This window comes from Psittacula echo (genome assembly GCF_963264785.1).
Source record: "Psittacula echo genome assembly, chromosome: 17".
NCBI classification, from domain to species: Eukaryota; Metazoa; Chordata; class Aves; order Psittaciformes; family Psittacidae; genus Psittacula; species Psittacula echo.
Window position 1 is genome coordinate 1,650,579 of NC_137753.1, and position 22,713 is coordinate 1,673,291.

The window sequence follows — 22,713 nt, forward strand, 5'->3', positions numbered from 1 at the left end:
TTCAAAAGGACCCAAGCACCACTGAGGCAGAAAGTGCTACCCTCGTGCTCCGTGGCTCGAGCCCCGAAAGCAGGAAGTTCTCAGGCTTTCACTATTAGATGTCGGGACCGAGTTGAAACGAGATGCTCAAGCTGGCCTGGGGAAGAAGAGCAACCTCAGGGTGCACATCCACATCAGCCGGGGCAGGGGAGCGATCCCGCTGCTCCCAGGGAGCGGGTAAGGGAGGAGGAGGATGGTTGCATGGCGGGGCAGAGGAAGGCAGCGCAGGGTCAAGATGGCTCCGAGCCATGTGCGAGGTGGGAAGCTCCTGCCTGTGCTGACGTGAGGCGGCACGCTCAGCGCTAACCTCGCTGTGTCTGCTTGCTCCTAGAGTGGTTTATCCTCTGTCAGACTCCCCCTCCGGGAAGATGTCCCGGTCGTCGCCCGCTGATGAAGGCACAACGTTTGAGCACCTCTGGAGCACGCTGTAAGTGATGGCCGATTGTTTGTCTTGAGCTGTATTCGGAGCAGAAGTGGCCTTTGCTCTGCAAGCCATGTTAGTACAATCGTTACTGTAGCCCGAGGTGAGACAAGTTTCTTTATCATGCTCCACTTTCCCCATTCATCTTCCCACACTGAGAATTTTGCTCCCAAACTCTGATCTCCATGCTCAGACCATTCCATTTGCCAGAGCCCTGGTGATGACAGGCAGCTCAGATTCCATGGAGCATGTATGTCCCGAAAGCAGTGGATGGGGAAGTTGGGAACGGACCGAGGTTCGAGGGAATGGCAGGCTGCTGCTGGTGGTGTGGGCTGTGCTGGAGAGCAGAGGACTGACTGTGCCATCCCCTCTTGTGCAGGGAGCCTGACAGCACCTACTTCGACCTCCCTCCATCCAACCATGCCAGCAGCAATGAGGTCTCCAACCGCACGGAGGTCACGATGGATGTCTTCCAGCTGAGAAGCATGAATGACTCGGTCATGGTGAGTGTGCTCAGGCTGCGCGAGAGGGAGAAGCGTGAAACACAGACTGGATTTCCCCGCAGTGGGCTGGGGGCTCTGGGGTAGGAAGTGGGATGTTGCTGGTTCATAAACCACACACAAGCAGCACAGTGCAGCGCTGCTGGTGGTGGTGCAGGGCCGATAACCTGTGACTGCAGCTGAATGGTGCAGTGAGCAAACAGTGGCTACCTGTTAAGAGATAAGACAGCTGCATGAAGCAGCAGGGACTCTGTGCTACAATGGCAGTGAAGCTTTGGTACCTTGGGAGCAAGGGTATCCAGTGAAGCTTGGGACAGGAGGGGAATGTAACTCACTCCAGTACAAACACGCTGTGCAGTGAAAGCCGTTTGCAAGCAGAGCTGCTGGAGGGGCATTTGTGCTCCCAACACCCGGCTCTGCTCCCACCGCAGTCCCCTTCACCGTTGCCTTTTCCTCCGGGAATCTGGTGGGCCTCCCTCTGAGGCAAAGGGTTTGGCAAGCGCCACGGATGTGCGAGACTCCCAGGTCACTCCTGTGTGTTCAGTGCCCGGAGCAGCGCTGCCTCCCGGGAGCATCCCTGAAGCAGCTCCGGCTGTTGGCTGCATCTCCCTCCTGAAAGGCTCCGTTTCCCTCCTCTCCAGCTTTGCATCCCCTCCCCCAGTCCCTTTTCCCTCGCTTTCCACTCGTTTTCCCTCCCTTTCCCGGCCTTTGCCTGCAGGGGCAGGAGCCTGGCAGCGGGATCAGGTGGAGGTGGTGGTGCTAATTGGGAGCTGCCCCTTGCTGAGCTTGCTCCTGCTGTAACCAGAGTGAGCCCGGCCCAGCACTGGCCTCGCAGGGCGCTGAGCACAGGCAGCTCCTGATCCTTGTTAGGGATAATGAGCCAGAGAAAACATTTACACGGGCCCCATCGTGCTCCCGGTGGAGCTTCGGCCAGCTCTTGCTGGCTGACGTGTGTGGAAAGAAAAGCAGAGATAACGCGATGCCACCGGCCTGAGAGGAAGGCAGGACATGGGAACTGTGGTGGGGGTTCATTGCGGTGAGCCTGCTGCTCCCGGTGGCAATGAGCAGGTCACCCAAATGCTCTGAGAGCTGCCCTGTGTGATGCTTCCTGCATGGGCACTGGCTTGCTCCTGAAAGCCTGCTTCAGGGTCCTGCAGGAGGAGATGCTGTAATTAAAGATGGGAACAGTTCCTCAGCCACCCTTTTGCTTAGAGATGTCAACTACAGAGCTGGCAGTTTGTGCAGAGCTTTATGTATGGCACTGCTGTGGACCTACTTGTATGTGGATGATGCACACTGGTTCCACCTTTCCAAATATGCCACTCAACTCGGGTCTGGATGAAGGGAACACTGTCCCCCATCTGCTTCAAGTTGAAAGGAAATGTGTCTGGTCACTCCATCTATGTATGTATGTATGTATGTGTGTACGTATGCATGTATGTATGCATGTATGTATGCATGTATCTATCTATCTTTCCTTCCATCCATCCATATATCTATCCATATCTGTCTAGATATCTATCTAAACACATCTATCGCCATGTATCTATATCTATCCTTATCTATCCTTGTCTATCCCTCTAAACAGGGATAACTCCATATTTCTGAGATATGGAGCTGTCTTAGAGCCCCTGCATCATCTGGTCAATGCAAGTGCAGCCACCTCTGTCTGCTGGTAACATGCTCTGGCCAAATGGGTTTCCAGCCCAGCTCAGCTGGAAGCAGCTTTCCAGCACGGAGTCAGGTTGGATGCTGGAGCTGGACCCCCGCTCTCCCTGCAGTGGGAATGGTTGGTATCGCCCGGTCCATCACTGGGCAAGCTGGGGCCTGCCCTGTGCTTTAATGAATAGTCATGAGGGACAGAAGGGGTGGGCCCCGTTTTGTTGTTGGATGCAGCCAGTTGACAGAACTAAGGGAGATGAAAAAGGCAAAAGAGCCTACAGTTGGCGGCACTCGGGTGGCCGGCGCAGCATCCCTGGCACTGCCGCTCCGGCCCTGCTCCCGCGCTCCCTCCTTCCGCCTGCCTTCCTGCCCTGACCCCATGACTCCCGTGGCAGGACGCTTCCCAGCACCCCGTGAGCCCCGAGACAACTAAAATGCTGTACGTTAGCGACCCGATGCAGCATTACACCACGGTAGGTGCTCCTTGTTGTTAATGGGGTTTCTTTTGCTTTATTGGAATCACCTTCTGCCGCCGAGTGCATGCTCCAGCTGGGATGCGCCAAGGGCTTGTCCTGGTGTGAGCCTTTCCCCATCCCATGGCTGTCATGAACAGTGAGCTGTATCCATGTGGGATGCTGTAGTCATGGTGGCTTGGTTGGGCTCCTCTCTTGCTTTGCCCAGTACGGTGCTTGCAGAGCCCAAGGTGCGATTTGAAGCTCTGGTGTGAAGTGATGCAGGCTCCTTCACTGCAGACAGGAGCAGCATCAGCCCGAGCATCCATTCAAGGAGTGCCCTTGCACCACAAGCACCAGTTTGTCTTTCACTGGGGACCTCCTGGGCCCAGCCATCAGCATTATTGTGGCCCTAGGCAGGCTTTCCTGCCCTGCTTTGGAGCCTTTGGGAGGCAGAGGACAAGGTACCCGTGCTGCGAGCGATGCGGTTTCAGCCCTTTCCTCCAGCACTGAGGTTGCTTTCCTAGGCAGAAGGGTTTGCATCTGCTCTCTGGCATTATTGAAGTTAGATACGGGCAGAGACACAGCTGGAGATAGGACAGAGCAGTGCTGTGCTTCCCGACCAGGAATTCCTTCATTCCTCCTGTTTGTCCTATGTTTGTTGGTCCGAAGCATTGGGATCATTTTGTAGGGTAGTGCTGTTGCTCAGGAGGTCATTGCTGCAATCATGTGAACACTTATCTGTGTGTGTGGATGAACATACGTGTGTGTATGTGTATTTACAGGCATAGGCACACAAGCCCTGTGCTGGGTTTGCTGACACAGACACTCAAACACACTCACTTTCCCTTTCTCTTTTAAGGGAATGTTTCCAAAATGTAGTCAATTTTTAGAACAATGCGGGTGTTTTTCCATGCTCCTGCCAGGGGGGGTCTGTGCCGGTGGATTTCCAAAGCCCGGGATTAGGGACACTGGTCCCTGCTTTGTGCTGGTGAGGAGCCGGCTGGGGTGGCCAGCCCAGCTTGTCGAGGAGATGCTCTGGGTCTTGTATCTCCTTCATGCACAAAGCGGTCACTGTTTTTCCCAAGGGAAGGCGCCCCTACAGAGGCTGGGATGCTCTTGGATGTGCGGGGATGGTACTGCTGGTCCCCTTGTTTGCTCATCCTGTACAGAGCATTTACCCTCTGGTCAGTTCATTCCTAACACAGGCACGTGGCAGGGCACAGGGTGTGTGTGCAGCCAGGTCCCCGCAGCCTTCCCTGCTCCCGGGAGAACAAACCAGCTCAATTGGGATACTCTGGGATTATCTAGGCTGTGGATCAGCCCCAGTGAGCAGCAAGCCCCTTTTTCCCATTGCTGTTCTCCCCCTGCTCCATGCCTGAGCTTTGCTTCCCGAGGGTGACTTGGCTGCAGTTTCCCAGCTGGACAACAAGGGATTTCCATGGGTGTTTTTAACACCCGTATTGCCAGAGTTTCTCACCTGGGATTGTGGATAGTTTGGATGGGGGCGGCTTGTTTCCAGCTGGGCTATTTATAGGGCGGCGAGAAGGAATAGAGGGGTTTATGCACATATTTTAGGGGAGAAGATGGCTGTATCTGTGTAAGAACAAGCCGGATCTTGCTCAGCATTCCTCCAGTTAGTCACAGGCTCCAACGACTTTGGGAGAGATGCAGACAACAGGAGAGCTTCCCTGCAGAAGGCTGAGTGCCTTGAACATCAACTCAGACATCGCAGACGTTTGGGTGAGGTTGGGATCCCAAGTTAAAACACGTCTCTTGATTCCTGAGCCGTGAGCCCTTCGCAGGGGAAGGCAGGTGGCAGAGTGGGATGGCCGGGCCCAAACCGCCTCGTGGGAGCGCTCGGATCCCGGAGCTGCCAGTGCTGGGTGCTGCGGGGAGCGGGAATGATGAGGATCAGTGCAGTGGCCACTGCACGTGGTCATTGCAGAGCCCAGGCTGCATGAGTCTGCTTGGAAATGCTGCAGATTTGGGGGGAAAACCCATCCCTCTTGCTTTGAGAAACAATTACATTTGTGTTTTTTGCTTTTTATAGTAATTTATTTCCCTGCTATGGAAAAAAAGTGATTTTTTAGTCTGATTGAGGAGAGATTCAGGCTGCTTGAGCCATGCGGCTTTTGAGAGAGCACCTTAGCTTAGGCTGTGCCTGCAGGTAAAACTGCTGCCTGTTTACTGGAAGACTCGGACAGTGACTGTTCAGAAGAGGAATAGGAAAACTAAAGAGCAAAAAGTCAGGATTTGGCCCAGCAGGTCTGGAATAAGAGCCAGAACCAGCCCAAAGAGGCGCGTTTGCCGGCTGACCTTCCTGAATCGCAGCTACGCGCTTTGTAGGTTTGAGGTTTTCCCCAAATTAGACCTGCCTGGGTGGAAGCTGCTGACAGCAAACATCCCATGTGGGGAGCATCACCCAAACCACCATTCAGAGCCGGCTCTGCGGCGCGAAACACTTCCCTGTGTGTGCACACTCGCGACACGGGGATGCATGCAGGAGGTGGATGGAGGCAGCTCCCGCCTCGGTTGGTCGCAGTGGGAATGATGCCTCATCCAGGGTGGGTGATCATCCTCGTCTTCATCCTCCCTGACCCTCGCTGCTGGGATGGCAGCACCCATCCTGTGTGCAGGACGCAGGACGGGGCCATCTCTCTCACCCCGCAGCAGCGGGACATCTCCCACAGCATCCCTGCCTGGTCCCCTATGGCAGAACCCATGCTAAAGCCCGGGAATCTCAGCTCCTCGCTGCCTCCCATGAGGATGGAGTGGGTGGAAGGGGATGGTTTAAGCTTATCGAGGTCACCCCTTGCACAAGTGGTGACCTGTCCAAAGCCCTAAGCGACCCGTAGGGGTGTTCCACCGGGCTCCCGCACTGTCCCTTTAAGGAGGCTGTAACAGGACACCCGGAGCGCAGCACCGTGGTGAGGTTCCATGTCTCAAACTGGCTGGTGTTTTCTTTTTTCCCTCCTCCCCTTTTCCCTTCCTCCAGTCCCAGTTCAATTTGCTGAACAACAGCATGGATCAGAGCATCGGCAGCAGAGCAGCCTCCACCAGCCCCTACAGCTCCGAGCACACCTCCAATGTCCCAACGCATTCGCCCTACTCGCAGCCCAGCTCTACCTTCGACGCCATGTCCCCAGCTCCTGTCATCCCCTCCAACACCGACTACCCTGGTCCCCACCACTTTGAGGTGACCTTCCAGCAATCCAGCACCGCCAAGTCGGCCACCTGGACAGTAAGTTGTTGCATGTCTTCTTGCCTTCGCTAGGGAGATGCTTGCCATGCCCACAGCGTTTTCGGCTCGCTGGCCGCACACAAATGAATGACTCGGTGGTGATTTGCAGTGGGACGCAGAGGGTTTGGTTGCATGGGGTGGGTGCAGGATGCAGCCACTGTCCAGTGGGGACCTCACTTACACAGGCACCCCTGGAAAGCAAAAGGTGCAGTTAGCATCAGTGCTTGCTTTCAGCGATGTTCTCCAAAAGGGCTGTGAACAGTGCTTTGAATGTAACTTTCCTCACAGCAATTCCCTAAACTGAAGGTGAACACCTCTGAAAATCATACAGTGGGAGAAATGTCCTGAGGAAATACCTGCCTTGTTCCTATGGTGCTTCCCTACCGCTGTCAGAGGCGCGGCAGTGGGTGAGACGGAGCTTTGCTCGCACCCACCAGCACCAATCTCAGCTTTGCCGTAAATTCTTGCTTGTCATTTACAATCCTTTTTCCTCTCGTATCAGAAGGGTAACTTAACCCCTGCAAGTCGTGGCACAGTGACTGTAGGTGTTTAATCACGGAGGGATCACTGCCCGGCATCGCGACCGGTGTGCAGCAGCATGGTCCTCAGGAGCAGGGCTGGTCCCTGTCCGTGCAGTCCCCTGCACATCAGGGACACAGGATCCGGGCAGAATGAACGGGGACTGCTTTGCTTTTTGTGGTCCTAAATTCACATCCTGGCTCCTGGCTCAGGGGTTTCCTCTGAGGCTGCGGTTTGACACTATCATGAAACAAGCAGAGCGGACCAGGAGCGATAGGTGAGCTCAGGGGACGATAGCGACTTGGACTTTGAAGCTGATGTGTTTAATTGCCAAGATGGTCCGTCCCGTGGTAGACAGAAACTGTCCTTGGATGACTTCATGCTGGCAGACCCCAGGCTGTGGCTGGTGCGTGCTGCTCTGCTCACCACTGCTGGTGCAGCACAGGGGACTGCTCAGTGTCAGGGGGAGGGTGCAGGGGGGACAGGCTATGGCAGTGGGTCTGTGACAGCCACAGGCAGGCAGAGTGGGCAAAGCAGCAGGGAGCTGGGGTTTGAATGCAGCCCAGTTCCTGGCTGGGACAGCGGAGCAGCTTCCCGGTGTCCAAGGCTGGAGCATCATGGCTTCACTGCTCGGTTGTGCTGATCCGGCAGCTGGGACCAGCTCTGTGATGAAACATGACTTGTCCTTATAGGAGTGGTTGTCCTCACTCTTTTCCTCTGTCTTTCCCTGAAGATGCTGCTAAAGGATGCATTTCTTTAAGTATTGAAAAAATAGGTGCTCAGGGTCAGATGTGATTCTAGCCCAATCCCATCCTCACCAGGGGTAACTCACTTGAGGTCACAGTGAAGCTGCACAGAACCTGTCTAGGGAAAGGAGGCATTCCTGTGCCACAAAAACAGCCACATGGAAACTGAACCCACGAAGTCTTGTCTCAGCTCTCCCAGGGTGGAGGCAGGAGGACCAGAAAGGGTCTGATGTGTGATTGCCACTGTTTCCAGCTATTGGCACTGGGGAGATGGCCATGGGATGGAGCAGACACAGCTATTGGTAGGACACCCTCAGACAGCGAGACAAGGGGTACCTACACATGTCAAAAGACATAGAGAACACCTACCAAAGGTATGCTCTGTGCTCACTGTAATTAGCAGTAGGGAAATACCCTTCTCTCCTGCCAGACGATGCATGTTGCGGCTGCAGGGAGCAAACTGAACAAGCCACTGAGGTCTTTCTGGGCAGTTATCCCCAGAAGAGCAGAGGGCTGTACCCCAGAGGCAGGTTTGATGCTTGGCAAGGCAGTCAGAGAGGTGTAGACCCTGCACCGCAACGCAGGGCTGATGGAGCATCCCCCAAGGGCAGGCTGCCTGCAGAACAGGCACCATCCAGCCCGCATGTCACTGCAGTGGAGCTGAGCCTTGTTGGACAGGCATGGGTCAGCAGCATCTTGCACCCTGAATTGTACAGGGGACATTTCACTTGCAATAGTAATTCCTGCAGGAGTGCTGATGGTGCAGACCGCCCGGCTCACCATGTGAAGAGTGGTTCTGCTCCGTGACAGCCAGATTCACTGCATGTCCTCCTGGCTGAGGGCTGTCACAGCCATGCAGCTGCGTGTTTCGTGCTGGAAGATGGGCTGCTGTCTTCCTCCCGGTCACCTTGAGCTCTGCTGCATTGTCACTGCCACGCTTGGAAGCCTGTCCTGGTTAAATGGGGAAAGGAATTCAGCAAAAAACCATCAGTTCTGTGTTGCCAGTCCATGTACAAACAATGGTGTACCTACACAGGGCGATTCCACAGAAGTGATGTGTAGCAGTGTACAAGTAAGACTAGGAAAGCTGTTGGGAAATGCAAGCACTTGGGAAGGAGAGTTAAGTGTGTGGTGAGTAGGGCTGGGGCAGGGACATCTGACAGCTCAGTGATGCTCCAGCCACGGGTATCAGAATTAACTATCTTGGTGTGCTGAAGGACATGCATGGTTTGATTCAGCACTTTGGAAGAATCCACGTTGCCTGCCTCATCCATAGCTTGGGAAGCCTCATGGCTCTTGAACAAGATTAACTGCACCGAACAATGCACACCAGGACCGTTGTGAGTGTTGAGCAGGGATTCAATGATGCCACCCAGCCAAGCAGCAGCGGGAGCCCTTCATCCTGAGGAAGACCCTGCCAGCCCGGCAGCTCCAAGGCCTCCTGCAGTCTGGGGTTTGATCGTGGAGAATCAGCCAAGGAGCAGACAGCTGGCGCAGAGGCAATGCCAAGCCAAACTGCTTGGTGCGGGTCGTCAAATGACTTGGCATCAGCTTTGGTGGATGGAAGCGAGTAGCCCAACAGACTGCTGGTTTTGAAGGGTTCTGACCAAATCCCTCTGGGAGACACGGCATTATCCATTCTCCCATGCTTAGGGAAGGAGGCTCATGGCCAGAGACCACTGGGAGATGAGCTGGCTGTGTGGTGGCTCGCCCTGCAGCGCCTGGGCAGGGGGAACCAGGCATCACAGAGCTCCCTGCCCTCCTGTGCACATGCAGCTCTTGTGTCCACACTCCAAACCCTCTGCTGACAAAACAGAAAAGGTTTGGGAGGGAGATCCAAGGAAGATGAAAGATTTGGAACAGATGAAGGGTGATACCAGACACGTTCTGCTTGAAAGGTCTCCACGAGAAGAGTAAGGGTGGCTCGATCGCAGCCTGCACAGGAGATGGTTTCTGATAGCAGACGGCTCTTTAATCTAATAGCAGAAAGCATAATGAGATCCAGTGCTTGGAAGCTGAAGCCAGGCAAATTCAGACTAGAAACTAGGTGGAATTTTTTTAGCAGGGAGTATAATTAACCATAGGAACAATTTACCAAGGAATGCAGCGAATTCTCCAACTCCTGAAGTATTCAAATGAAGAGCCTGCATATCTCTCAAAAGATAAGCTGTACTTCAAGCAGACTCCACAGGCTCCATGCAGAACGAGTAGGCAGGGACCAGCAGCGTAGGGAATGGAACCAGAGGATCATCATCTGCTCTCTGTAGCCTTAAACCACTGAGTTTCTACATTAGGAAAACGGAGAAGAGGTGAAGCACTGGGACAGGGCTTTGGGGTCACATCACCAGAACCGGGTCTGCCCTTGCAGAGATGGGTGACATCCCGCCTCCGAGCATCGCACGTTATCCCAAATCCTGACCCGAGGCAGCAGCACCGCGGGAAGCTCCCCCCGGCCTCCTCCACCTCCCTGTTCCTTTTTAATGGCCTCCTTATCAGCAGAGAGCAACGGGCAGGAAATGCTGAAAATAAGGTTTTCCCCGTGGGCTGGAGGCCGCGCTCCGGCGGCTGCTGCGCCGCGGCTGGCGGGAGGCAGGACCGGGAGCTGCGGCGCGGCAAGACGGGGCACGCCAGCATCTGCCTGTTTGCTGGGAGCTCGCAGGACTCCCGGGTCCCCGGAGCTGCCCGTACACGCCAGAGCTGCGAGCCCATCCCGGCTGCTGCCTCGCAGGCAGCCCCTCGCCACGCCGGCCAGCTGGTAACTGATGGATAATTAGGACTGTTCTCAAGTGGGGCTCGCGGCGCATCCCGGCGCCCTCCCCTCTGAAAGGCTCTCGGTGTGCCAGAGCCGGCAGAAGCGTTAATGGGGTCTTTGGCCTCCCGTGGCCTGGCTGAAAAAGGATGTGAGGAACCGAGCCCCCCGCGTGGGGCAGCTGCCCGGGCTCGCACAGAGACCCTGGGGCTGGGGGGAGAGGGACAAACCCCTGAGCTGAGCAGACAGGGGGTCCCTTAAGCCAGGGATAAGCACAGTGGGGTCCACATCCAGGGTTCTGCCTGCTGCTTGTTGGAGCAAACAGCCTGCAATTGAAAGGATGGAGAGGTTCAAAGAGGAGGTGAGATGCTCCTGCTGCAATGGAGCAGCCGTCACCCACAGCAATCCAGTTACCCACAGCAAACCGGGCTGCATCCCAGCGCTTGGCCAGTGGGAAACTGTTGTGCTGGGCTGGGTCCAAAGCTCCATTGGTCTTGCAGCCGGAGTGTGGGTACTGGGGGAGCTGAAATGCTTTGTCTGATGCTAACTGAATGAGGAGGGTGGGAATAACTGGTGTGGCTGGAAGTAGGTTCTGCCTTGGCCACTTATTGGGGTAAAGAGGGTTGTAAACAGGAGGGCAAGATCTTTAGCAGCATCAAGAGAAAACAAGCCCCTCTCTCTGGCACTTTACCATGTTTTAGGGAGGTACCCATCCAACAGCAGCAGGCTGGGGATGAGCAGGGGAATGCGTAGTGCAGCACAGAGCCACAAATATCTTTCTTTGCACCCGGGTGGCTGGGCAGAAGAGCATGGCTATTTTGGCATGCCAGAAGTAGGAAAGCAGCCTCAGCATCAGCCTGCTCCAAGGCCCATTGAAGCCAGCCCACTGGAGGCTTTCCACCAGCTTTCACAGGGCGTGGATGAGGCTCCGGGAGCTCCAGACACAATGGAATTAAGGAAAAAAAAAGGCAAAGGAATTCGGTGTGTGATGTTCCAACACGATCCCGCTATCAGCTCCACTATCTCGAACGTGTATGGTATGCACAGGTCAAGGGAACGACTTACTGGCAACTGCTGCTCCAGCGGGAAGGCAACGCTCTCCAGCAGGAGAAGTGGGAGAGGATGCACCGGGGAAATGGGGTTGCTCTGGCCGGCTCCTCTCCACTTGGATCCAAACCAGGCAGGGGAGGTAGGGACTGAGGGACCTGCTGGAGGGACTGAGATAGTAAATAGGCTGCAGGAGGAGATACATGTCCGTACTATCACAAGTAGCGGCCTCACCAAGGCCTTTGGGAGGAGATGTGGCTGCATCCCATGCCACACATTCCTGGAAAGTCTGACCAGTGCATAAAGGATGGGGAGAGACGGATGCTGAGTGTGCCCTTGGCAAACCACGCTCTCTGCCTGTGCCCACTGCAGGCAGGGCTGTAAAGAAGCAGAAGCAGCTCCCTGCTGCTTGCCAGGGATGCTGCGGGTGGTGCTGGTCTCCCCCAGGTCCAGGTCTTGCTGCTGTGGCTTTGGTATTTAGCTTCCCAAGCCCAATTCAGCCTCTTCTTTCCCTCCCAGCTTGCTCCCTGTATCCAATCTTGATAACGCAGCATGGAATAACTGCCTTGCTGGATTTTCAGCTTCCTTTTTGGATGAGAGGGACCTCCAGCACTGGCTTGGTCAGAGGACCCGAGTTTCCAGACACACACACAGAAGGAATCAGACTTACTAGAAGAGATTAAACCAAGCCCCGAGTGTGCCAGCGCTGGCTGGTTGAGCGGTGACTAAGAACAGCTGCGATCCTGGCTGGCAGTTATTGTAAGGATGTGCACACCGGGGAAAGAAGGGAGAGGACTCCTTTGGGGGTCAGCAAAGGGATTTTAATTAGCAGTAATAGCACAATAATAAAGGTAGAAGAATGCAGGCTGGAGCACACGAGGCTTCTCTTCCTGTGTCTGCTTCAGTGGCAGCCCCAAGGCATCACTGGTGGTCCCACTGTGTTGCCTGCAGGTGACACCCAAGTGTGTCACCACCATGGTGCAGGCACTGCCAACATTGGGTGGCCAGGGTTGGGGCATCCCTTAGAGCTGCCCTGGGGCAGCATCTCTGCTGCCCAGGCCCTCGCATGGCTCAGGCACCAGCGGATGCTCTTGGGCATCAGTGATGCTCTGGCCGTATTCTCATAGTAAAGGAGGCACAGAGCAACTTTGGGAAGAATTTCCAGCTCAGTGAGGAGTTCCAGAGGCCGGTGATTAAAAACTGGTTATTAAAGAGAAATTAGAGAGAAGAAAGGCCGAGCTGCGCAGCCGGCATGTCTTCAGGATCTGTCGTAACAGATTCGTCCGAGTCGGTTAACGGTATTTGCGGTTTGCAAGATGCTACATGTCTGAGTGAGATGACAGACACGTTATTATCACTTCTCGGCTCCGATCTGTCCGAACCTGTCCCAGGATGCAGCTCCGCAGCTGCTTGCTGGGGAGCGCAAGGAAATTAGCAGCCGGAGGCAGCACTTTTCTTCTCTCTCTCTTGCCAGGCTAGTGGCTTTATTGGGATCCATTGACTGCAGTCCTGGACACGTCTTGAGTAGAGCTAATGAGGAGACTGGAATGCAGGAGAGGAGGAGGAGGCTGGTAGGGAGGAGGGGGGAGGGTTTGTGGAAAAAGTAATTGTTGAGCAAATCATTTCCTTCAAGAGGGAAAGGAGGCCTTGGCTGCAGCCCTCCCGGAGCAGGCAAGCCTGGACGCCGCGGTGTCAACAGTTGAAGATAAATAAGATTTTATCAGCTCCGAATCTGTTGGGACACATCCTCGTAGCGGTTCTGCTGCCCAGGGAGGGCTGGGGGAGATGGACGTTGCCAGTCGGTCTTCCCACACTGAAGATTCAGGCTGTGAGGCAGTCAGCATCCATAGGGAAAACCCACAGCTATGGGTCCATAGAGCAGTGGCTTCTTTTGGAGTGGGTGCTAAGGCTTCATTTCAATGCTGCATCACAGCTCGCATCAGTCATCATGAATCATTGCGGGCATCAGCTCATTTGGATCTTGTGATGTGTAAAGCCCTTCCTTGGATGCAGCAGTGGCAGTGCGGGATCACCTTGGCAAGCTCCTCAGTGGCCGGTTGCACCACGGGCTCTGTCTCCCAGCTGGGTTTATTTCCCATTACTGGTGCAGCACGGTCCCTGTCTCACCCATGTAGTAGCTGCATTTCAAACATAGAGTGAAAGAAATCCCATCTAAAGACACTTTGGGGTACCACATCCCTAGAGAAAGAGAGGTTGATGCTGATTTATTGCTAGTGTTCAAACAATCTGGGTTTTCCAGTTATTCCTAGCGCTCTGGACTTGCACTGCAGGACAAATCACAGTAGCAGGGAAGGAACAGCGATGGAGATGGTGTTATTCTTCCATCCCAGCAGATGAGGGCTGGCACTGAAAACTGCACAACTACAGAGGAACCCCGAGGAACAAATGTTCTGCAAGTTTATGTAAGCTTCAGGTAGATTGCTCAGTGCTGTTACTGCTGTTTGACACAGAACTAGCACCCACAAGCCACACGAGCACATGAACCTGTTGTGCTCTGCAAATGGGCATTAACAGAAGCTCTCTGGCTTTTTCTATGAGCAGAGATGACCTTGGCAATAACGTAACTAGGGCACAGATGCTAACGGCCCAAAGGGTAGAGCAGGAACTGAAAATACAGGCAGGAGGTACCCAGCGACAGAACACAGCCAAGCTCTCCTGTAGGTGTGAAAGAAGTCCTGGGGCTGAGGTCTGGATGTGCTGATGCACCAGCGCTGGGAAGTGTTCATGTGCAGTCGGTTTTGAGAGGTCAGCTCATCCAAACACCATGGAACAGGCAGGATACAAGTGAGCAGCCTGCAAAGCATCACTAAAGCACAATGCGCAGCACAGCCCTGCTCAGAGATGCTCACATGGAGGGGTATTAGGAATAGAGATAAGCACGTAGGAGCAGAGGCTCTCTGCTCGGTGCCCGAGCAGGACATGCATTTTGCTGTCCCCTATGGAAAGCATACGTTGCCAATTGGCTTTTCCTTGGCTGGGGATGCTGAGCCTCCTCCTGGGATCCTGAGAACATCCTGCTTGGTGGCCACAGACAGGCTGGGTCCATGGGACCAGGAGCACTGCACACTGAGGAGCCGGGAGCGCGGCCGCACAGGGCACAGCCCTGACTTTGCTCGCCCAAGTTATCAGCACTGAGTTCCTTAAGAGGAGAGTTTGTTATTGTGGAAGGATCTTTGAAGGCAATCCTGGAGCTGTTAAGACACGATAAGGTTATCAGTGGAGGCATGCCTGCTTGGAGCGGCAGCCTTTCCCCCTGCGGGGCAATCGCTCTGCTATTTAACAGAGATTTATCCATGTCATAACATGGTATAATGAGAGAATTTGTTACCAAAGAACTTGCCATAATGCACCTCTGCTCTCCCAGAGCAGTTAGATTTCCCAGGCATGTCGAGGGCTGCCCGGGAATGTCTACATGAAAGGATCCTTTGACAGGAGTTGTCAGTATTTTAACACCTGGCAAGGAAGAGCCCCCCCTCCGAATAACCCTTGTTTTGCCATGTTGGCTCCTCAAATGAGGGTGTTCAGCCCCCGTCGCGCTGTGGGTGAGCAGCTTACACGGGCCACGGCCGAGAGCTTCCTCCTCCAGCCAGGCAGAGGGGAGTAACTGCCTCCCAAGCAGAACCCGTGCTTCCAGCTCCAGCACAATCCTCTTGGGGATGCAGGATGGTACCCAGGAACCCAACCTGGCCATGGAGTCATCAGGTTCCAAGGCAGAACATGGGTATTTCAGTTAGTGGCGATGATTCTAAGCATCCCTTCCCCCTGGACAAGTCCACATACCTCCAATACTGAGGGTGATTTCTTGCTGCCAGATTCAGCTTCTTGTATAGCTCCTGATTGCAGCCTCTAATGACCACAGCATCTTCCTGACCTCTCTAGTGCTGAGCAGGCTCTGCGCACTGCCTTACCCCTCTGGGAGACAATACCAGCATCTGACCACCCTCACTGCTACAGTTCACCTTGGCAGAAGCTTCTCCCGTTATACCCTCCCTACAGAGAGCACCTGGAAATGGTTTATCCCATTTCCCCCTTCAGCTGCTCCCCGGGGGTGGGAGCTCACCCAGTCCTGCAGGCTCCATGGGAGCCTACAGCAAGGGCAGCGAGACCGGGAGGCACAGCTCCCTCCTGCAGGCTGGGCTCATGGCATTGGGAAGACAAGGGATGCACCATTGTGTCAGCCGCCCAGCACCCTCCCGGTGCGGTGCTGAGCCCTGCAGCAGCATCCCCTGCCCCCGAAGAGCCGGGCAGCAGGAGCCCCACTATCCCCTGCCCACCTGTATTCGGGTGGCTCGGGACAAGCTCTAACATCCCAGCACTACCCTGCACGGTGGTATTTTTTTGGCAGCGGGCATCTCGTTGTGGGGATGAGATAAAATCCCTTGAGCAGGAACATGCCCTGCCATGCAGGGACTGGCTTCTCCCTGTGCGGCAGGGGTGGGCTCCTGTACAGCAAACACATTCCTTGCGAGAAGGAAAACAGCGTGGCACCGGCGAGGTGGAAGGGAATGGCGCAGCCCCACACCTGGGCGCTGAGACACAGCGTTCCTGGGAGCTGCGGGCAGGCTCTGCATTCCCCAGCTCTGGAAGCAGGGTGCAGCCCTCACCAGGAGCGTTGGAATGGTCAGGAACCGCCACGTCCCCTTTGCGAGCCACCCCTGCCACTGCGGCAGCTGCACAGCGTCACATCATGGCCAGGACAAACCCTGCCCGTGTCACACGTGCTACATAGAACTAAGCCCCCAGGTCGTGCATCATGAGCTGCGATCCTGTTAATGCCATTAGGCACGATTCCCTCAGGCTGTGGTGCATTGGTGCCCTCGGTGATCCCAACCCTTGGCTCAGCCAGGACTTGTGTGTGATAACAGACTCAGCGTAATGCTTCCAGTGATGTCTGAAGGGGGTTTATGCTGATTTGCAGCAAGGTTTCCTCCAGGTCTCAGTGGAGTGACTGCTCCTGCTTTGCCAGCGCACTTGGGCTGGCTGGGAACCCCTTCCTGCAGCTCGCAGCCCTTGACATGGAAAGCAGACATGATGCAGCATGGGCAAATACGGTCCTATTTAAGTGTTTCCAGGGGAAACCCAAATACTGATCCTAGAGAACAGTTACCATGAAGACAGGCTGATCTTGCTTTGGTCACCACCCCCTATGACTGCAGCAGCAGTTTGCAGAGCTCAGATCCATCACGGAGCCACTGGGGTGATTCTGTCTGTCGGCACCTGGAGCAGCTTTGCCCTGGCACGGTCCCATTCCTAGGAACGGGGTTTATAGTCATGATTTTAAAGAGTTTCACATGGAGCAGTGAGGAAGCAGCCAAAGGGGTGGAAACAGCTCTCAGCACAGTGGGACCATCATTTGGAGGATGGTGTGAGCCCCGGGCAGGGAGGAAAGAGAAGGGAGCAGCAGAGGAAGCCGAGGGCAGGCAGGGGAGCATCCACCACCCCATCGAGGCCAGAGCCACTCACACGATGGGCATCTCTTCCTCTGCAGTACTCCCCCCTGCTGAAGAAGCTCTACTGTCAGATCGCCAAGACATGTCCCATCCAGATCAAGGTGTCCTCGCCGCCTCCGCCGGGCACCATCATCCGGGCCATGCCCATCTACAAGAAGGCAGAGCACGTCACCGAGGTGGTGAAGCGCTGCCCCAACCACGAGCTCGGCCGTGACTTCAATGATGGTGAGTGCGGCTCTGCCCCTGCACCGGCACCGGGGCTGCCACGTCCCCTAACACAGAGCTCTGCCTTGCAGGCCAGGCAGCCCCGGCCAGCCACCTCATCCGGGTGGAAGGCAACAACCTCTCCCAGTACGTGGATGACCCCGTGACGGGAAGGCAGAGCGTGATGGTGCCCTATGAGCCTCCACAGGTACCTGCTACCCTGGGATGGGGGGGGCCGGACCAGCCCCTGCCTCCAGCCACGATGCTGCTGGTGCTGAGGGTGAACCCGCTGGTGATGGGGCTGCTGGGTGGGAGCATCCCACTTGTCCGTGCCCATTGAGGCCACCCCTGCTTGCCTCCCGCACCAATGGTGGAGCATCTGCAGCTCCCGGCCCTGGGAAGCACCTGAGAGCATCCCGCCCCTGGGAAGCAAGGTGCAAAGAGAGATTCCCCCCCAGTCCTGCCCTGGGGGGCCTCAGGAACCCTGCAGCCCTTGCACAGTCCCCTCTTCCCTCTGGCTTCCCGCAGTGAGGTGCGAGCCCCACACAGGGGGTCCCCTCCCTGCATCCCCATCACTCAGTGCCTGCTTTCCCCTCCCGGGCAGGTGGGGACCGAGTTCACCACCATCCTGTACAACTTCATGTGCAACAGCAGCTGCGTGGGAGGGATGAACAGGAGGCCCATCCTCATCATCATCACCCTGGAGACACGAGAGTGAGTGGCTGTCGGAGCAGGGACGGGCATCACTCACTGCTGCGGGAGGGCTGGAAACCCTCGGGATGAATCCCCCCCTCCAGGGAACAACCTCAGGAGAAGGGGATGTGGCAGCCCCAGCACACAGCGGGTAGGAAAAGGGCTGGTACAGAGGGACTGGGGATCAGGCACAAAGGGACCAGGAACCCAGGCCAGCATCAGCTTTTCTCCCTGCAGCTGGAGCCTTCCTCTGCACAAGGAGCCCGCTGCTGCTGCAGGGCTCCCTGCACTCAGTACCCTGGGGCTGGATTGCTCCCTGAGCAATCCATTCACATGAGGGATGGGCAGACACTGGTTTCCGAGCCAGGCCATGATGCACTGGATGCGCTGTGAAGCACTTCCCAAGCAGAATCAGGGTCACTGATTTCCCTCTCCTCGCAGCGGCCAAGTCCTCGGGAGGAGATCCTTCGAGGGCCGGATCTGTGCCTGCCCGGGCAGGGACCGCAAGGCTGATGAGGACCATTACCGGGAGCAGCAAGCCCTGAATGAGAGCGCAGCCAAGAACAGCAGCACCAACAAGCGCAGTGAGTCCCTTGCTGGAGAGGGAGGGGGGCTCAGGGAGCTGCTGTGCTGCAGCCCAGGCTCCTGCCAGCACCCACACCTCGTTGTTACTCACATGATGCTCCTGCCTCAACCCCTTTCCCGTCCCCAAAATCACTGCGCTCCAGAAGCCTGGGCCCAAGACAACCCCCAGCCACAACGCTTTGACCTTCTCAGCTAAGTCTGAAGTCTCACAACCAGGACCCCCTCCCTCCTCCCCCCAGTGCAAAGCTGTTTGTGCAGGGCTTTCACGTCCCAAAGTATTTGCTCATCATTATCACTAACCAAGGGACATCACCAATGCCAGAACCCAGGTGAACAGCAGCACCCCACATGGCTCTGGGTGCTGTCCAGATGTGCCAGCTGTGCCCTGCCTCCCAAGGACACCAAGCCAATGCTCTTCCTCTCTCCTTTCCAGCGTTTAAGCAGAGCCCTCAGGGCATCCCAGCACTAGGGGCCGGCATTAAGAAGCGGCGGCACGGGGAGGAGGAGATGTATTACGTGCCTGTAAGTGTTGGTGAGCTGTGCTGGCTGAGAGCTTGGCTTGGATGGGTGGTGAGAAACACCTTGGGGAAGTGATGTGGGGCAGGATGGGGATCCTGATGCACAGGCAATGAGAACAGGAGCGAAAGCATCCATGAACCCGTGTCCGAGGCAGCCCCGAATAGCCCCTGGGCACAGAGATGTGGTTGGGTGGAAATAAGGGTCCATGGGGAAGGTGGCCGGAAGGGACGGGAACAAGGCGAATCCCTGGGCTTGCTCCCTCCTGCAGGTGCGAGGCCGGGAGAACTTCGAGATCCTGATGAAGATAAAGGAGAGCCTGGAGCTGGTGGAGCTGGTCCCGCAGCAGTTGGTTGACTCCTACCGGCAGCAGCAGCAGCAGCTCCTGCAGAGGCAGTGAGTACCAGACCCTGACTCGTGGCACTGAACCCACCCTATGGGTGCTGAGCGCTCTGATCGGTGCCTGCAGCCTCAGCAGGGGGTTCCGATCACCTCTGGGATCATTAGGATTGGAAAGGGCCCTTTGGAATGACAAAGGATGGGGCAGGGCGGCTGCAGTGACCGACCGGGTGCTCCGTTTCCCCGCACAGGACCCAGCTGCAGACACCATCCTCCTACGGCCCCGTCCTGTCACCCATGAACAAGGTCCATGGTGGAGGCATCAACAAGCTGCCCTCGGTGAACCAGCTGGTGGGGCAGCCCGCACAGCACAGCACCGGCTCCGCGCCCGGCCTCGCACCCATGGGTAAGAGCCTCATCCCAGTGCAGCACCACGGGAGCGGGTGCTCCTCACCCTGATGTCTAACGGGTGGTTGTTGTGCCCAGGACCCGGAATGCTGAACAGTCACCCCATGCAGCCCAATGGAGAGATGAATGGGGGCCACGCATCCCAGTCCATGGTGTCCGGATCACACTGCACCCCCCCGCCGCCCTACAACCCCGACCCCAGCCTCGTCAGGTAGGGAAGGCGGCGGTGCCCTGTCTGTCTTGTCCTCTGATGTTTCTTGCTGTTGTCCCTCACTCTAACCTTTGGATCTGTGTAGTAAATGGTCAACTGGCCACTGGTCCCAACTGAGAAATCACTGCTCAGGAAACCACATAGACCATTCTGAGCTCAGAAACCAAAGCCCAGCTACTTACCAGTTAGGAACCCCTATTGCCATCACATACCCCTATCTAGGAAAGCCATCCCTGCTGAATTACATTTAATTACATTTTAATTACAATTCAATACAAAAATGAAATGCGCCCGAATGAGGCTCTTTTCCTGCACACCAAACTGGCCCACAGCTTTGGGAACTGCCCCCTTCCCTTTCCTTACCAGCAATGCCTGCAAACAGCTCCACGTGGCTTCTTCCCGTCAGGAACACATCAGCAGGTCTGCAGCCACCTCCTCATGTGCTGGTCTTCAAACAGACCACGGGTGCTCCGATGGACGCCCTGCTGAAGCCAGGGCTGCTGCACGGGCAGGGTAACCAGGGGTGCACGGTGCGATGTGACATCGCCTCGCTGCCCAAAGCCAAGCCCCAGCCTCCCTCCCGGCAGCTCCAGCTCCCCTGAGTCATTCCAAGGAAGTTCCTGAGCTGAAACCTGATGATCAGGAGGAGAACGTGGGGAGCTTTAGGAATGAACACAAGCCCACGCTTCACTCTGATGGCGGTGGCAGCTGAGGTGACCCCCGGGATGGCAGCAGGAGCAGGTTGCCACCGCAGCACTGGCTGGGAGCACAGCTTCTATTTCACTGCTCAGAAGTTAACGGCACTTTTGTCTTCCAACTGTTTTCTGCAGTTTTTTAACAGGATTGGGGTGTCCAAACTGCATCGACTATTTCACCTCCCAGGGCTTACAGAACATTTACCACCTGCAGAACCTATCCATAGAGGTAAATGCTTCGGGGAGATCTGTTCTTACCACTTGTTTCTATCGGCTGCTGGTCTGAAACCCCTTTGAAAGGAAAGGGAGACCTGGGCACCAATGTGCTCACAGCATTTATTCCCTGGATTTATCCCTTCCAGTCACACATCCTTTGCGTTCAGTGGTAGCTCAGTCCTTGGGAGCAGCCACAATTGGTCTTCACAGCCAGAAGCAAGAAAGGTTCCCAGAGCAGAGCCCAGGTGGATCTTCCCCTAACACAAAAGGCAGCTGAGGTGCTCAGCACAAAGCCCACTGAGCCGATGGGGACACCCGTGTTTTAAATCTGATCCAATCTCACATCTTCCCCTGTTCATCCTTAAGTCAAGAGGGGCTGAAAAAAGGGAGTCAAGCCCAGGGCATCCATATGATGGGAGCCCTGGCATGAAATAGCCCAGGTCAGGCAAAAGCTGCTATAAAATAGCAGATGGGATGCTAAAGGTGCCTGAGCTTGCACAGAGCATCAGCCTCTTGGTGATGACAGCCCCATCAGGGCAACAAGAAGGGAAAAACCCCAAGAACCTGAAACCCTTTGAGCCACAGCAAGCCCCATAAACCCAGCGTTGTGTCTGGGCTGGAACAAAGCTCCTGCCCCATCCCATCTGCCCCCAGCAGCCTGCAGCACGCAGAGCGATGGGACACGAAGCCATACAAGATACAATGATTTTCCATCAGTAGCTGGGGCCAGTGGTGTGACCTTAGCCTGGTTTGGGACCATTCTCTGAACTAACCCCATGGAGTCTGTAAGCTGTGCAAGGAAATGGCTGGGTATGGCCAAAGCCTGTACCAGAGCCTGTGTCTGAGCCGGTGTTTGTAGTTACTAATCACATACTCACTGTCTCCTGTAGTTAACACTCCCGAGTCTCTGTGTTCCGCATTAACCTGGATCTCTGGCAGCTCTTTGCTCTTGACAGTGCTCGTTCTGGTGCAGGGCCTGTGGTTATGGACCTCGTTTGGCTTTACGAGCTCAGCCCATGGCCTCGTGAGCATCAGCTGCTAACTCTGTGTTGGGGCATGACCTGGGCAGGCGCTGCTCCAGCCTCCTGGTCCAGGACCGGAGGAGAATCAAACCCGTGTGAGCAGGCATGAGGATGCTTCACATCCTGCTCTGCAGCCTGGTCCAAAGGAGAGGTCCCATCCCTCCCATTTCACATCAGTTTGATGTGAAGCCACCCCCAATGCAAAGATTGTGTTGGAGTACCTGGGCCATGGCCACCGGTTACACGAGAAATTGCCTCTGGGGGACGTGCCATGGGCTTGTCATGACCACGGGGGGTCCAGCCCCACCACCACCGTCACTGGGGGCACTGAGACCACACACCCCAATAAGCACAAGCTGGGGTGTCCCGGCCTCAGTTCCATTGGTGCAGCCCCATCTCTCGGAGCTGTGCCTCAGCGCTGTTGTCCTTGCAGGACCTCGGGGCACTGAAGATCCCGGAGCAGTACCGCATGGTCATCTGGCGAGGGCTGCAGGAGCTCAAGCAGAGCCACGACTACGGAGCGCAGCAGCTCCTGCGCTCCAGCAGCAACGCCTCCACCATCTCCATCGGCAGCTCGGGGGAGCTGCAGCGGCAGCGGGTGATGGAGGCCGTGCACTTCCGCGTGCGCCACACCATCACCATCCCCAACCGCGGCGCTGCCGACGACTGGGCAGACTTCGGCTTCGACCTCCCCGACTGCAAGTCCCGCAAACAGTCCATAAAGGAGGAATTCACGGAGGGGGAGATCAACTGAGGGGCTCCCGGGAGCAAGAGACCTGGGGCGGGGGGGATGAACCCCGCTGTGAAAGACATTTTCAGCCTTGGGCGGCTGGAACAGCGTGATGGTGGTGTCAGGAGGGGAACTGCATCCCTGTGCCACAGCACGGCCCCGGGCGGTGCTGGCTTCAGTGGAGGTGACGAGGAGGGCGGCTGATGCTGTCGCACGATGGAGCACAGAGAGGAGGCACCATGGG

The 22,713-nt window shown here is 56.0% G+C and overlaps 1 protein-coding gene across 1 annotated transcript; it reads left to right on the top strand.

The window, feature by feature from the left end:
* Positions 1-407: 407 nt before the first annotated feature.
* Positions 408-22,580, top strand: TP73 (tumor protein p73; the record flags this gene model as incomplete). The annotated part of the gene is made up of 13 exons (XM_080631479.1): positions 408-466; positions 840-963; positions 6,073-6,318; positions 16,889-17,075; positions 17,147-17,262; positions 17,659-17,768; positions 18,189-18,331; positions 18,766-18,854; positions 19,120-19,244; positions 19,439-19,593; positions 19,674-19,806; positions 20,637-20,730; positions 22,173-22,580. The coding sequence occupies 13 exons, from the start codon at positions 408-410 to the stop codon at positions 22,491-22,493; spliced, it is 1,902 nt and encodes a 633-aa protein (XP_080487605.1). The 3' UTR covers positions 22,494-22,580.
* Positions 22,581-22,713: the final 133 nt, after the last annotated feature.